Source organism: Carica papaya, chromosome 6 (assembly GCF_054855325.1).
Source record: "Carica papaya isolate Zhongbai chromosome 6, ASM5485532v1, whole genome shotgun sequence".
Lineage (NCBI taxonomy): Eukaryota > Viridiplantae > Streptophyta > Magnoliopsida > Brassicales > Caricaceae > Carica > Carica papaya.
In genome coordinates, this window is record NC_142314.1 from 37,847,461 (window position 1) to 37,864,955 (window position 17,495).

The following is a 17,495-nucleotide window of genomic DNA, read 5'->3' on the forward strand; positions in this document are numbered from 1 at the left end:
ATTACATATACAGGACAATAATTTGTGTACGATAGAATATAATATCTTATACTTAGTGCAAATATACTTGTATCATTATAAAAAATGATTGAATAACCTAAGGTATTCCCTTGCTTGTTCTAGTATACCTTAAATGTATTACAATGTATCACCAATTATTTTTAAAAACATCATATGTAATTAGGGATGATTAGAAGATTTATAATAACATCATATGTTGAGGTTGATTTAGATTTAATTCTTTAAAATTAAATAGACCAATTAACATAATTTTTTCAAATATAATATTGCATATAATATGTCACATAGTTTCTAAAGTAAATTAGATTATTTTAGATATACTAACAATATATATTAATTTGTACGTATAATTTATAATTGTTTATTTTAGTTAAATAAAAAATTTAGTCCAATTAATTTGGACTAAACAAAAATTAAAAAAATCCAATCATGTCTAAACTGGACTGACCCTAAAATGGTTTGGACCATGTGACTAGTTCAAATTCCATTTAGTTCCACAAAATTATATATTAATCATGATAGCGGGAGCTGTCATCGATTTAAAGGCTTCTTATTCATGTCGTACAGTTAGTGGAAAATGCTGCTTGGATGTTATTTTCTTCTTTAAGCTTTTTGTTGCTTGTTTGATGTGGAACTAAGTTTCTTAATGTGTAATTTTCTTGAAATTTTAGAGATTCCAAATATTTGAAGTCGGGGATATATGTGTATATATGTTCACAAATTAAATCAATATCCACCATTTGAGTCTCCAATAATTATTCCAACAATTATATATTCAATTTGACATATAGACGAATGTGAAAGTATACATTTCATGCTTGTTTGAGTAATAGTATTGAAATTTCTCAATATCATGTTAAGAATAGAAAGAAGTTTTAGAAAAAGATGTCATTCGTTTGATAAAAGATAAAAACAAATATTAAAAATTGGAATGGATAAAACTAAAACAACTACTTTCGAAGTAATAAAAAGAAAAACAACGACTGAAGTTGGAAAGTTAGAGTAAAATTGTATAACTATACCATTAAGATTTTTAAAGATTCTTATATTATTTTATTCCAGTGATTCGACCAGTGATCAATAGTAAAAACATAAAAATTTATAATTTCTCCTTAAAACCCCATTTCACCCAAATTGTGTTTTAGAACCGAAAAGAAGAAACAATTTTTTGCACAAATTGCTCATAGCGCAAGTTCCACTAGTATATCTTATTTGGTCAAAGAAGCATAAGATAGGTTGGAGTTCTTGCCTTTTCCGGACTTCATAGACCAAGATCTGCTTTCATTATATAGGCAATACCAATCTACTTTAGCAGATCATATGAATGTAGAAAAAGCTTTTAATTTTGATGAATTAGAAACATTTCTTTTTCCATTTTGATTTACCTAGTTCATATCTTTGTTTCATGTGTTTTTTAAGCTCTTCAATCTTGAGAAGAAAGAGTGTGAGATTGTTTGGACGACATACATTTTGGTTGGTTCCACTAGCAACTTGATTTTTTTTTTTTTATTATAATTTTTTACTTGGAGGATCATATTGGTCGAGAATAAACTTCAAGTTTACAAGAAATAAAATCAAAATAGAGAAGAAATTAAAGCAAAAGATAATCACTTTTAAAATCTCAATAGTCGAAACAGTCTATCTTATGAATATAAAGGTCAATTAGGAGATATTACTATACAATTTTATTAAAAGAATATATATATAATTGAGAAAAAATTTCTCCTTTACAATCAAATTTGTCTTAGACAAACTTATTTCAATCAAATCGAGAATGTTAGAATGGGATCAAATTATATATTAGAGGTTCACAATACAAATAAGAAAAGTTTAAAGTGATGGACCAGTACCGATGGGGCTTTTAATTTTAGAATGGAGATTGGTACACATATACGTATACCTGTACACATATGTAGACTGCATAACCGGCTTCATCTTCTTCTTCAAGACTGCCAAAGCTTTTCCAAATTCTTTTTTACTTTCTATTTCTCATCACTGCCACTTTCCCTCTTCGTTTTTAACTGTCATCCTCGATTCTTCTCTTCTTCCTCGTAGTTGGTGTTCACCGTCGTTCTAAAGTTTTCATTACAGAACTGGATTTTTATGCCCTTCTATAATGTTCAATGTCGCTCTCCGAATCTTCATACTCCCTATTTTGACTTTTCAAATTACAAATTATTTTTAATACTCTCTTAATTTGTAATTTTGAACACATTTTCAAACTTATGTAGTAATCATTTAACATTGTGCGTATACATGTATATACACACATTAATATATGGAGTCTACACATTAGTAACGCATAGAACTGGACATAATAAGTAATATTCATATATATAGAACTACCAACAAATATTGACAGACCTAATAGACCACTGAATGAAACAATTACTAAACATATAAACAATGCATGCAAAGAAAGTACGTCCATTAAAATAAGAATTCACAAACGATGCCATATACAAAATGTGACAGAAGGCAAAGGTCAAGATTATTATTTCAGATGGTTCTTTTGGAGATTTAACACGAAAATCTACCAGTGAATTGTAGAGCAACATGAAACCAAATCTAGTTAAACCCTACGCAACTAACTAGAAGCAAATCCAACCAAATCTAAGTGTTTTGTTTTTGGCACTCAGAACTAGAATAAACTTGAAACAGAAACTCTAGAAAATATAACTGAAAGAACGCACTCATAACACAATTGAACAAAAAAACTCAAATATTACTTCCACATTAATCCATTTATAACTCAATTGTTAGAGCCAATTTCTTTATTCCCTACTGTCAGCGACAGAAGAAGCAAGATCTTAGTGGCCACACGCAGCTTTCTGAACCCCTTCTTCTTCCCAAAATACCTCAGAATTCTCCAGTTACGTGGGTGATACACAATCACAACTTTCATTATTGTGGCAGTAAACTCAAACAAAGATGTGATTTACCTCTTATTTCTTTTAAAACTCTATAAATAATGAAATAAAAAATTAAGCAGGCCAAAATTTACATTATGTATTTACAAAATGAATGACACTGAAGGATGCATGTAAAAGTTTTATGAGTTCCAAAGGACTAACGATCTGTCCTTTTTACTAGCTTTTTTATCTGCTCTTTTTCCCTTAGTTTCTTGCCCACCAGTCTGCTTGGGGCACCCTATGTTCTTTTTCCTTGGCAAAGGCTGCGGATTCAAACTATTTCTTAAAGGGATAGACACTGTGGATAAAAACCTTGTCACCTTGTATGCAAAAGTAAATCTATTTTCCTGCAACGTATGTTTTGCTGAATGCTACTTAATGCTAGTTCGATGTAGAAGATACCCCATACCCCAGCCCTGTCCTTTCTCTAGCTCTATCATTGATAACAAGACATGTAAAAATTCCTCTGCTTCTTCCTTAGAATCCAAATCCAAGTTGGTCTGGAAGAGCGGCAGAGGAGTCCAAGGATTGTTCCATCTTCTTGTCCTTGCTCCACTGCCTTTCTTAGACTGGTGTTGGTTCTGCCTTGTTATGGCATCTGAACTGCTGCCAACAATGTGCACCACCCCATCATCTGTATCAGCATGGATTATGCTGTCCAGACCAATTTCTGATTCAATAACCCATTCATGATCGACAGCAACACCTCGAAATTCAAGGCTTCCAAATTCCATCAAACTGGAGCAGCTAACAACTAATAGAAGCTTTTTTGTGATTACAGCAAATTTACCAGCCTGTTTAAGAGCTTTGCATTTGACTAACACTTCATCCTTAAGCTTCAAACCATCATCAGCTTCCATAAGCACTGACGTCCCAACCGCTTCTTCCCAAGAATAAGGCTTCAGAGGAAGTTCTCGCTTTAGAGGCCTTGGAAGACGAAGTCGATATCGTTGTGATCCTGTATGCTGCAGCTTACTTCTGTTTCTGATACTCTGAGCAGTTTTTCCTGTAACCTCAAGAATACTAGCTGCTGGTCTTGCCACCAATCCTGTAATTCCAAAAGCTATTCCTGTGCACAGTTGAAAAGGCAGTGAGCCATGCATTATGACCAACATGTACAACTAGCACAACGTCTGTCCCATTGAATTTCACAAGATACTTGCACGTATGAGGGTCTGATAGTGCATTACCTGAGAGGATGCCAGGAAGACCATGCTTCTCAGCTTCTTTGATTGGTGACTGAAGTAGACCAGTGAGTCCCTGGAATCAACAAAACAAGGTAGACAAAGAGAGGCATTAGGGCTTGCCACTAATTAAAGTAATAACAGTCATATTACAAATTTATATTAAGAACACCCAAATAGCTCAAGTACATTTGCGCCATGAACAATGTCCAAAATGAATTGAATCCCATTGGAGTTCCATATAAGCTTGAATAGACAAGGCTACCACATACCAACCAGCATCTCATTCTGCTGGCAGAGAAGGCCATTCCCACCTCTTTAGATGACAATTTTTCATTCTTATTGTTCAGCCTCTACATGTAATATATCTAGTATTGAGTTTGTAAGAAGCACAAAGAGCTACCACACACAGATGACATACCTCAAAGACTTCATTTATCACACCTTTGCTGTGCAAACCAGCAACCTTCTTTTGCTTTTCCATTCTTGCAACAGCATGGTCATCAAATGTAAATGCAACAATACCCTAAAAGTAGAAAACCCTTTTATAAACAAGAAGTAGACAATCAATCTTCGTGCTCATGTATCAGCAGCAGTAGAAATACCTTGTGTGCGGCTTTACTGAACTGAGTGGCTGCATCACTTAAAGCATAGACTGTGTTACTGACAAGACTTGTGGTACCCTGGGCCATGCCAGTAAGAAGTCCTGTAGGGCTCTGTGGATAAAATGTTGTGATTTCAATATCTAGAAGTAAACAGGACATTTAAGTTACTCATGTTTCTATTACCTTCAAAACACTCTTCGCAGGAACTGATAAGAAATCTCTAATGCCAAGCCCCAAACTCCGGGCGAATCCCATGGGATTACCAATAACACCAGCAGACCCAAACACCTGAAAATTTCATAGTACAAGAAATATGTCTAGGCTGGGAAATTTTGCAAATGAATGAAACTATTTTAATGAACTAAACAGTACATTTGCCAACTCTTTAGTAATGTCTTGACTCATCAATTTCATGCAACCCCATATCGTACAAACATATTTGTTACTTGATACTGCAGTAAAAATATGAAATGCAGCATCTTTTACATATTCACAAGTGGGTAATAATGCCTAAATTTATGAACTTCACAATGAAGTACATGACACAAAATAAAGATAAATGACTATTTCACAATATTTTTCCGAATTGAGTGGATAGTGACAAAAATTACATTATTATCAAGATTTTCAGTCAGATTGTCTTGCAGACGTAGTCAAATTTTAGAAATTAATAGAAAAAAAGCGGATTTATGACTTTTCATCTGGTCTGAACACTAAATATGATCAAATATGGGTTCAAGTACTTGGTAAAAATCCTTTTCATTTATTAAAACAAAGTTATGTTTTAAATAAAACCAGTTGAGAAACCTAAATTAATTACTTAGTTTGATCAGTTCAAAGATTTATAAAAGTGTGACTATTGTGCTAAACCAAAACAGACTAAGAAAACTTGTCGGAAGTTGCATGAAAAACCAACTAATAGTCATATATCCTGTAAAATAATTAGAATTACTTAATTTCCCTTGGCCCCATACAACAAGAAAAATAACAAAGTGAATCTATCAACAAACTTAAACTGCCTACTAACTAGTTAAGGTTTACCTTGTATATTTCATGAACAAGCTGCCAAGTATAGTGCCTGACGAAGATCTCCTGAAAGGAATCCCAACTAGCCATGTGATGTGCAATTAGCAATTGTTTGAGATGAATTTGTGCTCCCTCAACATCAGCAAGAGCCATTAGACCTCTCTGAAATTAATTTTTAGTTAGTTGAATGAAAGCAACATTTAGGTTAGTGTTGAAGCCTTTTCCTTTAAGATGAGAGATCAAAGTTCTTGGATTGTCAATATTGGATTACTCAATTGGTACGAGCTGGTCATTCTAATTAAATGATTCAAGAATTTGGCTCAAGCTAATACCAAAATGTACATTTCATTAATGCAATCCCAACAACTCAAATAAAAATACGTGTCATAATGTTTTGAAGTTTTTTTCTTTTTTTTTTTTTTTCACTTCCCATCCCTCATGAAGCAACGTCTCCCTATAACTTTTAAGGAGTTGTGTAGTATAAGCATAATTGTTCGACATACTTAAATCACATAAGATTTCTTGTAATCCAATAATAATCTCATTCTCTTTAGGTGGCTTCCTCTTGGTACCTATTTGAAAAGAACTCTTGGTCACACAGAAAGATGGTGCCATAAGAATTCTTGTTTTCTAAAGCCAATATGCATATACCCATATGTTTAGTTCTCATGACTAGAAAAGGATTTCAAAATTAAGGAAAATATCTGCTATCTCAAGAGTTGGTGAACCAACTTGGGTCAGTGAAAGTGACAAAATAATTGTGCTAAAAAAACTAGGCTATTTTAAGTTACTTTAAGCAGGTAAATTCTTACATAAAAAAGGTAGTAGTTACATATTTAAATAAGCGCCGATCGCAAAAAATAAACAGTTATTTTTGACAAAAAATTCAATAAAAAATATTTGCTAGAAAAAATTAAGAACATAAAAACCTAAAAATAGAGTGCTTGTTTTCAACTGTATTAAAGTTACTTTCAAAATCTAATAAGCACTTAGCTCCTTACGTTAAGAAATATAAAAATTAGATTATTGTACTTAAAATTGCCTATAAGAAGCAAATAGACAAACCCCAAATACCTTCCAAATTAAAATTCATTGCAAAAGGGAAGAAAAAGGTGAAATATTTGGAGAAACTAATTTGATTTGTAACTACTATTCTATTCCGGACAACATGACCTTTATGGCATAACAGATGCTTTCCTTGTCCACTGGTATGGTATGCACATAAGGATGTTGTGTGCACACATCATATTCATAGATTGCAGGGACATTACTCATGAGAAATCGAAGATAAAAGACCCACTTGCACTTTATGAAGTTACACTACAAGGGTAATACAACCACTGGGAAGGGAAAAATGAATGAGCATTATCTTGGAACATATGCATGACACCTAAGCTTTTGGATCCTACTTTTATTTAATGCCCCAGGAAAACCAAGGGGATATGACAAAGAAGGGCCAAAATATGAAACCTGCCTTATGCATATTCAGAAGATTATGTTACTTACATGGATAAGGGATTCACCAGAAGTAAGAATCCCATTTCTAAGCATCCAAGGAGCACTGGAAAAGCTGTCAAGAAGAAAAACATCATGTTTGTTCGCTGATGAAGAGACAGAGATCAAAAATTAAAAACTGCAAAAGAAGTTAAAAAAGAAAGCAAGCAACCTTAAAGTGAACTTTACAGGGGCGAGATAAAATAATTCAACATAAATCTTCTTCTGTCTTCTTGCCAAAATGTAGATTTTCTGCCAAGGGGCTCCAATAGGAACTACTGAAGGCAGGGATGTGCTACCTCCTTGGCTTTTACTAGAGATGGGAACATTCTTTGAGTAAAGTTGGTTGTTTGTTGCTCTCAGAGATTCACAAGTCTGACCATCTGTGGAGAAGTCCTTTAGAGAACTCGTATCAGTAACAAGAGGGTACAATGATGGATGTGAATATCGCGACATTCCACTTTGAGAACTTGAAGTGACAGTTTTGACAAAATTCAGCAAGCTTAATATCAATTCTTGCTCAAGCTCAAGTTGGAAATCTGCTACTCTGCAAGAATTTATTCTGATATTAAAAACTAACTATGAAACTCCGGAAAACAAACTACCAACAAGGAGGTATACTCCTTTTCTTTTATTTTTTCCCCTGAAAATTTAGGTTCGATTCTTGCAGGTAGCAATCTAGAGTATAATCTTAAATCCACCATATTGATATAGGAGAGTGCACCCTTAAAAATGCATAGGAAAAGATTTTAGTCTTTAAATATTTGGAAATATTCCCAACCAAGCCATTGGAAAAAACCCATTAGGATACACAACTGTAGTGATTGATACCTTAAGGTTATGTGTTCAAATGAGGCCAACGAAATGTCTTTCTTCCTCCACTTTGTCATGGTGAGGTAGAATACAGATTCGCAACTGTCTGAAGGAACTTCCCACATTCTTTCATTTTTAGATTTAACACAGCCATCCTTGGTTCTCTGGCTCCCTGGGTTGGCTCTCTGTTCAGGATTAAAAGATAGGATAACAGGATAAGGTGTGGTATGCAATTGGTTATCAACTTGCAATGAAGAGATTTGAAAGGAAAGCTTTTGTTGATCCAGACTCTGAACGAGGTCAACTGTTATGTTCTTTGCACAGGCAAAAACCAATTCCTTTGAAAGAAAAAAGAAAAGAAAGGAAATGATTAATACATTTCAAAGTTCTCTTGATCTGGATATAATAACACAAAGATCTCTTTAAGTTTGAATAAAAGAATTGTTCCGATACCTGCGGATAGGAATTAATCAAGGAGATACCGACATAGGGAATAGCAACTGAAAATCTCTCTGTGAAACTATTAAGCTTATTCCATAGCTTCTGATTTTTCCTCTTTTCTTGGAATCTAGGAGCGGGCTGATCTTTCATGTCTTTCAGGATATGGCAACTTGAATTGATGATACTAAGCACCTGTAAAGTTGAAAGAAATGGTAAGCCAAACTTGTAAAGTAATTCCCAGTTAGCTAGATTTTCAAAACTTAAGAAGATACCTTCGTTGCCCCCTCCGCATAGACAGATAAAAATAATCTTCTTTCCGGTTTCTGAAGACAAAATTTCAAGTAGCTGAGCAAACTAAATTTTAACATGATGAAGCTTGAAAGGCTAAAAAAGAAATCTCTCAAATGTGTAAAAAAATGAAGAATAAATGAAATCAACGTTACTGAGTATCATATGGCAGTAAATTCACTGTTAAATTTGGTGTCAATTCACTTCTAAACAAACTAAATTACTACACATTATCCATGTTACTTCTAATTTTTACCAAACATATGGCTTTATTAATAACATGTAAGAACCAGATTCACAACCTCATGCTATGAACAACAAGACTGAAAAATTCAAATTTACCATTGAAAACACTAGAAATCACCAAGATCCAAAGAAACTACATTCATAAGCAACACAAAATGAAAAATTTTAACTGAATTCCAGACATCGTAGATCTTTTTTCCTTGATCAATATTTCAATTTGATCTCCAAAGCTATAAAAAGGAACAGGGACCATCTCTCTCAATATAAGATAATAATAGTAATATGTGGAAATATTGTTTATTTCTTGTGTGAATTTTAGATACAGAATGAGAGTTATATACAAGTTGAATTCCTAAATTGTAGTCGCATATTATGTAGTCAATATCTCTAGGTACTAAAGAAGGAAATAACAGCTAATTAAAAGATATTTTTTCTTTCTTAAAATAAAAAACTGATTCTACCTGAATCTTACCAATTTTGGCATTTAATCATAATCACATATTTCCACACTCTCCCTCAAGTTGGGTGGTAGATGTCTAGTATTCCCAACTTGCTCTTCATACTTTCATACCTTGCTTTGGAAGTGTTTTTGTCAAAATATTTGCTGTTTGGCGGCTAGATGGAGTATACATGAGTTTGACTGTTCCTCCTTCAATCTTTTCTTTGATAAAGTGGCGGTCTATCTCCACATGCTTAGTTCAGTCGTATTGAACAAGATTCTTTACAATACTTATGGTAGTCTTATTATCACATAAAACTGTCGTAGTGGGATTTAATGTAATTCCAAGTTCTTTGAGTGTTTTTTGGAGCCATATTCTTTCACATATTTCATTGGTTAATTCCCTAAATTCTGCCTCTGCACTACTTCTTGCACAACAGACTGCTTTATGTTTCTTCATTACCAAGTTCCCCCACACATAGGAACAATACCTGCTAGTTGATCTTCGATCAGTTAAGGATCCTGTCCAATCTGCATCAGTAAATACCTCAACTTCCCTACTTGATGTTTTCTTGAAGTAAAGTCTTCCTCCACCCAACCTCCATTGGTTCCTCCCTCATTCAATAAACTGTAAATTTCCCCCAAAATCTTCCTCCGCCATCTCCACCACTGGCTCCTTTGCTACCTGGATCACTTCTAGTCTCGTTCCCATCCTCATCCTCCTTCTAGAATTCTCACAACTTCCCTCCCTTTCGTCACCTCCATTAACAGAGAAATCCTCCACTTCCCTTTGTTGATTAGAATATTCTATTAATCCATTAATTGAGATATTTTTTCTTTATAATTTTTTTCATAATCTTTCCTATAATACTATAATTAATTAGTAGAATCAATTATGTAAATATTTTTATTCATAGATAAAAATTCTGTATATATACCTCAATTGTAATATCATAAGATTTATGAGAAAATAAAGATAAATAATTTTTTTTCCAAAAATTTTCATGGCATACCTAGTTTATTAGCTCGTAACAGTCATATTGAAGGGAAGAGTTATAATTCAAAAAGTCTCATTTAAGGAGATAATGTCGGGTGCTTGAATAATCTAGACATGAAGAAGTATTCACGGAAGAATAAGATAGAAAAAGCCATTGTGCTTACTCAAATAAAAAATTTTTCTCAGTTTTTGTAAGTACTTTATCAGTTCCTGAAAATACTAGTGAGTTACATTTACTTTATAATTTATTTGATAATGTGGATAAACCCATTACTCTTAAGAAAAAAGTCAAGTCTTGCACAAAATATCGTATATTTAATTTTGTTTCTTATGACTCTCTATCTCCCTTTTATAGAATCTTTGTTTTCTTTATTTCCTCTATATCTATTCTACATGATTAGAAAAAAACTCTACATATCCTAAATGGTGTGAGAAAAGTCTCCAAACTTTGAGTTTAAATTAGTCGGTAGGAGCTATTATAAATTTATGTATTTAAATTTATGTGATTCAACTGTATCATATAATGGAATTTTATATTTGGAATTTCAATCTAAGGAATTTTACATTTATTATGCTGCATATGAAGGAAATTTTCATGCTGCATATGAAGGAAATTTTCAGGCTGCATGTTTGGATCGATTGGTTGGTGACTGTTATCAGCAAACTGAGAATGGGACGTCACAAGGAGTATGTGAATTATTATGGTTACAAAAGCTAATGAAAGAATTAAAACTGTTAAAAGAAGAGAGTTTATCCTTGTTCTGTGATAAGAAAGCAGTCATTAACGTAACTCGTAATCCAATTTAATATTACCAAACAAAATACTTTAAAATTGATCGACATTTTACAAAAGAGAGAGTGGTTGATGGCTCTTTATGCATATATTATATGCCTTCTAGTGAACAAGCGGCATGTCTTCACTAAATGATTTTGCAACAACTTGAGGGGGAGTGTTAACTAGAATATTCCGTTATTCCATTAGTTGAGATATTTTTTCTCTATAATATTTTCTGTAATCTTATATATAATAATATAATCAATTAGTAGAATCAATTAGAATCCTTACAATAATATAATTTTTCTTATTCATAAATAAGAATCTGTATATATACCCCGATTGTAATATCACAAGATATAAGAGAATAATTTTTTCTCCAAAAATCTTCACCCTCCTCAATCCCGCCATTCTCCCCATCATTTCCAACCTCCATTTCTCCCTCTGCCAACTTCATGTAGAAGCAAAATGTTTCTAGAAATTCAGTTTCTTCCTATCTGTCAAGGATACTCTCCCATCTGTCAAAGAAACACATTGCTTTTCCCGCCACCCGTTCCTTCTTCTCCAACATTCCATCGAGGGCTAGGATTAGAATCGGGTCAACATTTCGGGTTTGCTTGACCAATGCTTATTATTATTATTATTGTTATTGTTTTTTTTAGCAAAATTAGAATATTCATTATTATTATGTTCATTATTGTCACTATTAACTATTTCACCTATTAATATTCACTTAATTTTCCTTAAGAAAAAGAAAAAGGAACAAAAAAGTAACTACCAAAACGATTAGTTCGGCCCAGAATGAAAATAAATCAAAGAACCAAGCAAGTATTACTTCTTATTCTAGTCATCATGGTAACTACATTAATTCGATCAGTATGATGCATTTTGTATAAACGTCAGTCTTATAGGTTGACATTGACTTTACAATTGACATGTTTAGCATTATGAGACTACAAATAATTATCATTGTATTCTTAGCGTAAAAGATGTCCTTCTGGAACCCATGACAGCAGAAGTAATGAGTAAACATAAATGTTCAAAAGCATCTAAAATGAATGAAAAATGCTGTCATGTCTTTCTAAGAGTAGCTATCCTAAGGTTTTTCAAGACCTTTCACTGCCATGTCTTCCAACAAGCAAGTTCATCTGGAGCTGTGCGAGACATTGGATAATAGTCGAACATGTGGCAGAGAAGTAACTTGACACTGCCAACTCAGATTCTGAGGTTGACATGTCAAGATGGAGCACAAGCTTTTCTCTCTTATAGGGTTTTGAAACAGCATTTTAACAAGACTATAATTTTTTTACTAACTGACCAAGGAACAGATATTTTTAAATAAAGAAAAACTGGCAGAAACAAATCAAAAAAATGAAATAGATTACATATCAAATATTCCTATACTCCAACAACTTCGCTATTCTAAGATTAAATCATATGTAAGTAGAAGAATGTACCTCGCAAGTTGGTGGTAAGTACACAGGTATATGCTCTTTTAAATCATCAAGAGCATAGGAGCCAATGACACGCTCTCCAGGCACCTTGCATTTCACAAGCATAGTTTAATCAATAAGAAATTTATAAAATTAAAGCTTTTAATACAGTAAAAATATTGATGTACTAAAAGAAACAAATATTAAAAGGAAAAATATTTACCTCGACAATGAGACGATGCGGATAGCAGGGTTCATCCCATGCATAAGGCAAGGAAGTGTAAGGATGAACAACGGAGTCAAAAGTTTCACACTTCTGTTGATAAATCCTTAGCCTCTACAAAGCAATAAATATAAGATAAGAACTTGTAGTTAATTGTAAAACAAGGCTAGACACAGTGTCAATCTCATATGTGCCGAAAGGGCTGAAGTGTATGTTAGCTCAACAGGGTAGAAATCTTCAAAAGTAGCAATCAAGACTCAGAAATAATGTCAATCCATGAAGAAAGCATGACAATAAAGGAAAGCACCCATCCACCTCCTTCTTGCCCACGAGAGAAAACAAGAAAAAAACATCAAATCATTCAAATAGCTCTAATTTTTGAAGATAGATGGATATAGCCACCAGTATAGTGAAAACAGTTACCACCTGTCCCCCTCCCCCCAAAACAAAAAAAATTATTAATAAAAACACCAAATCATTAAGTAACTATAATTCTTGAAGATATCTGGTTATAGATATCAGTGTAATAACCAATTACTATTACCCACCACCTCCTTCTCCCCACCCCCCACCCCCTAAAGAAAAAAAAAGAGAAAAAGAAACAAAAAAGAAAGAAACTAAAACATCAAATCATTAAGTAACTCTTGATTCTTGGAAGATATTTGGATATAGCCGCCAGTGTAGTCAAAACAGTTACATTACTCTAACCTTTGATGTGGCTTGGAGGGTTTTGAATAAGTTCTTTTATTTATTTGGGAGTCATATTTTTGCGTCTCTAACCTAGAGGCATAAGTTTTTACAAAGGTGCTGTTTTTGCTCACTTATGGGTTTTGTATGGAGATGTACTTGGAAGCTTTAAATCTATGGGAAGCTGTGAAAGAGGATTACGAAGTTCCTCTGCTCCCGAACAATCCCACTGTAGCTCATATCAAAAGTCACAAAGAAAAAAAGACCAAAATGTCAAAGGCGTAAAGCAACTTTGTTCGCTGCTGTTTAAACAACCATATTCACAAGAATTATGACTCTTGAAACAACAAAGGAGGTTTGAGATTATCTGAATGAAGAATATGCAGGAGGTGAAAGGATACGAGGAATGCAAGCACTAAATCTAATAAGGAAATTTGAGTTGCAAAAGATGAAAGAATCTGAGACAATCAAAGAATACTTAGACAGATTATTTGACATCGTCAACAAAGTCAGGTTACTTGGCACTGATTTTACTGATTCAAGAATTATAGAAAAAAATTCTTGTTACTATACTTAAAAGATATGAAAGTTCAATAACCAATTTGAAGAACACAAAGGATCTGTCCATTGCAGAGTTGTTAAATGCTTTCCAAGCTCAAAAACAATAGGGGCCTTATTGAGACAAGATCGTATTGTTGAAGGAGCCCGGGCGGTCAAACACTAGAATGCCGAAAGGAATAATAGGAAGAACACAAAGGATCTGTCCATGTTTTCCCAGGAGGATGCCATATTCTCTGTCATTGTAATTGTTCTCATCTAACGAATCTTCTTTCTTTGTTGGCAAAAAAAGAAAAGAAAAACACACACACACAACCACCAACCTCGTTTGAGAAATTATCAATTCTATATGGCATGTATCCCATATCATCATCTGATAAGAGTATTAAGCTTGTAGTAGAATTTTGGAGGCTTCCGATAATCTTTGCATTTCTCATGGAAACATCAGCATTCTGTACTTCCACCCTTATCATATTTAATGCGCCAGAAACATAATTCCTCATTTTCACTTGAGTGTCACCTAAGTGGTCTGGCAAAAAGCTGCCTGACCATTGCCATCCAGGTTCCTCGAAACGAATTGAAACTAGTAACTCCCTGCATCAAAGTCAAAATGAACTAAGCATAAGGTGTAAGAAAATCAATTCATTTCCCTTTCTTAGATAAAGATAAAAGTGAATTTCAACATGAACATTTGAGAAACAGAAACCTGAGATTTATTAGTTTTTCCTTGTTGCTTTCAGAAGCATCTGTTGGAGTCAAGAATGTGACTCTGTTCCCTCTCTCCCAAAAAAAAAAGGTGGAGATAAACAAAAAGTGGAGGAGAGCTAGTAGATTATTACAAGTTTCATCTTGCCCAATGTTGTCAGCACCGCTTTACGAGCTTATGTTATCATTCATAATATAGAGATTTGAAAAGGACAAGAAATGCTAGTTGAGGGATAAGACATTTGAGGATACTGATTTGATGCTATTTCTTTCTACACTAGACTGCTTGACTCAGTGATGCAGAACACTCAAAGCCTAAATAAGAAGGCTGATTTTAATATTTCTTAAAATATTTGCTTTTGTTTTTCCAATTAGGAAACAGGACTTTTTAGGACATTTGAGTATTATCTATTTAAGAAAATTTTGAAACTTAATATTTGTTTCCTCGTAGTTGTTTCTTTTTTTTCCCCCTTTTTTTTTGTTGGGGTTAGAACTTATACAAAAGGTTCTAATCAACAATACATGCAAGCTGGGAATTGATAGTTTTCTGAAAGTAAATACTGAAAGAAGTAGTCTAAAGAAGAATCTGGCAGGGATTTGGCACAAGATAAGGAAATACACAGCTAGATACAGAGTAAAATCATAGATCTAAAATTGTAAGCAAGATAGACCACAAAAAAGTGCACAGAAAGTAAAACTGACATCAAATTGAAAACATGACATTCTAACATAGTTGAGAAATGTGTGTACATCTACAAGGTGACAGTACCTTGTGGAGTCTGTCCAGTGAAAGTGAGAATGCTGTCCAACACCCAAATGAAAAACTGAATTAGTACCCTTCTGCTTATAAGATATATCCTTGCTGCATGCATTACTAATGACATATCTGCAAAATTGGAAACCATTTAACACCAATAAAAAGAATTATACAATCAATATTCTTGCTCTGATATCATGATTTTACCTGGGCTGGAAAGTAATGGCTTGAGTCCTCCCAGAAAACACACCGGAAAGGGCATTACATGAGATGGATATTATGAATGCTGCAGTTGGTGATGATTGAGGAACAAGAACATTTGTGGAACCACCAGGTGGAACAAGAGAAAATGATGCTGACCAAGAAGGCTCTAGTACATTCTCTGTACTAGATCCAGGCAAGCACCTACTAACACGAACCATAAGTTCACTTGCATTGTGAGAAGGATGAGGAGAATACATACATGCTTTTATCTGTCCATGTACATCATCTAGAAAGACAGCTTCTCTTGAATTGCTTGAACATAAACTATCCTCCGAACTATTTAAGGAATATTGTGAACATGCTGAATGGTGTGTTTCTGATTGTTTATAACACTGCTTACTTGAAATAGACGAAACCAAGGGCTTACTGGGAAATTTTTCAAAACGTTGACCAACATTAACTCTAGTTGAAATTATATGATTACTCGAGAAAGAACTGTCAGTAGTATCCATGTTTGAAGCTCTGGCACAACAATCCTGGTTAGAAGATAGAAGGCTGAGACCATCCTTTTGGCCATGAAATAGTTCCTCTTCGATCCGATCATAACACGAAGGCAATGTGGTACGAGTTCCTTTAGTTTCATTGGCATGGTCTTGAATGATGAGCGGAAATCCAGTGCAGTTATACAATAGGAAAGGAACAAAAATAAACAGTTCACGAGCGCCAGATAATACATCCATCACCTTTTCCACAGTTGCATAAACTGGACCTAGGAACATGTAACCCAAATAATATTAACAAAAATCAAAAACATAATTGCTACAAGTAATTAAAGTGAGAAAGTTACCATTACATAAATCGGGATAGAGGCACATGCTTTCTGCTTGAGTAAATTTTAGTCCATCGAACTTAGCCACTGCACTAAATGCATCTATACGTGGAAACTTCAGAGATGAAGGCTTAAATCCATGCAAGCTGAACTCTAGGCTTAGGTCATGTGATGGATCAACGTGATGATAAAAATTCTCTGCCTGAAAAGGGTGAATATCTTGTAAGATTTCATGATGGCCAAAATTTCTGTAAAATTTTGGTGAAGCATGTAACTCCATCTAGCACAGCCAATAGGTCTTAGCAAAATCATTCACAAACCTCTAAGAGTGGAGCAGTGTGAGTAATCCCACCACTTTCAATTGTCAGTGACATTGGCTCAGGAAGATAGTTGTTAACTACTAATGGAGTGCTTAAAGTCACTTGATGAAGGAATCGCTTTTTTAGGTGGTCTGAATCATGTGACATCTGACCACAACTACCATATGATAATTCACTGAAATAAAAAGATGAATCCATTGTTGTCTGGGAAGAGGTACGTAAGCAAGTATCTTGCACTGATATGCAACAACGAAAGGGTTCACTGCTTGGATGAGATGGATAACAAACAAAAGATCTAAGAAGACCCATCTTGCTATCTTGAGAAAGAACATTGGAGATGCTGTGTGCTTCACTCCACAAGTAAGAATTTCCAAAGGGGCGCCACCGCATTCGACCAGCTTCAGCTAAATGGAGAGGTAACGCAAACTCCTGACCCGGATATACTGGGTCTAGTATCTGAAATGACAAAATTACCAGGATATGAGAGATGCATAATGCCATAGACATGATGAATGAAATTAAATTCAAACTTCAGTAC

The 17,495-nt window shown here is 34.0% G+C and overlaps 1 protein-coding gene across 10 annotated transcripts in view; it reads right to left on the minus strand.

The window, feature by feature from the left end:
* Positions 1-2,725: 2,725 nt before the first annotated feature.
* The window catches only part of LOC110809602 (vacuolar protein sorting-associated protein, putative (DUF1162)), a 66,682-nt gene continuing 51,912 nt past the window's right edge, over positions 2,726-17,495 (minus strand). For 9 of the 10 annotated variants that reach the window (XM_088206564.1, XM_088206562.1, XM_088206566.1 and 6 more), the window contains 18 exons: positions 16,958-17,413; positions 16,656-16,839; positions 15,812-16,577; positions 15,617-15,733; positions 14,466-14,736; positions 12,898-13,011; positions 12,699-12,782; positions 8,769-8,819; positions 8,509-8,688; positions 8,074-8,393; positions 7,415-7,789; positions 7,255-7,318; positions 5,764-5,910; positions 4,906-5,010; positions 4,723-4,833; positions 4,539-4,643; positions 4,124-4,193; positions 2,726-4,002 (listed from right to left, as the gene is read on the minus strand). In XM_088206564.1, coding sequence (XP_088062690.1) covers positions 3,305-4,002; positions 4,124-4,193; positions 4,539-4,643; positions 4,723-4,833; positions 4,906-5,010; positions 5,764-5,910; positions 7,255-7,318; positions 7,415-7,789; positions 8,074-8,393; positions 8,509-8,688; positions 8,769-8,819; positions 12,699-12,782; positions 12,898-13,011; positions 14,466-14,736; positions 15,617-15,733; positions 15,812-16,577; positions 16,656-16,839; positions 16,958-17,413 — 4,218 coding nt within the window. In that variant the 3' untranslated portion in view covers positions 2,726-3,304. The remainder of the gene's footprint in view (positions 4,003-4,123; positions 4,194-4,538; positions 4,644-4,722; positions 4,834-4,905; positions 5,011-5,763; positions 5,911-7,254; positions 7,319-7,414; positions 7,790-8,073; positions 8,394-8,508; positions 8,689-8,768; positions 8,820-12,698; positions 12,783-12,897; positions 13,012-14,465; positions 14,737-15,616; positions 15,734-15,811; positions 16,578-16,655; positions 16,840-16,957; positions 17,414-17,495) is intronic. The other variant, XM_088206563.1, reaches the window with a different exon arrangement.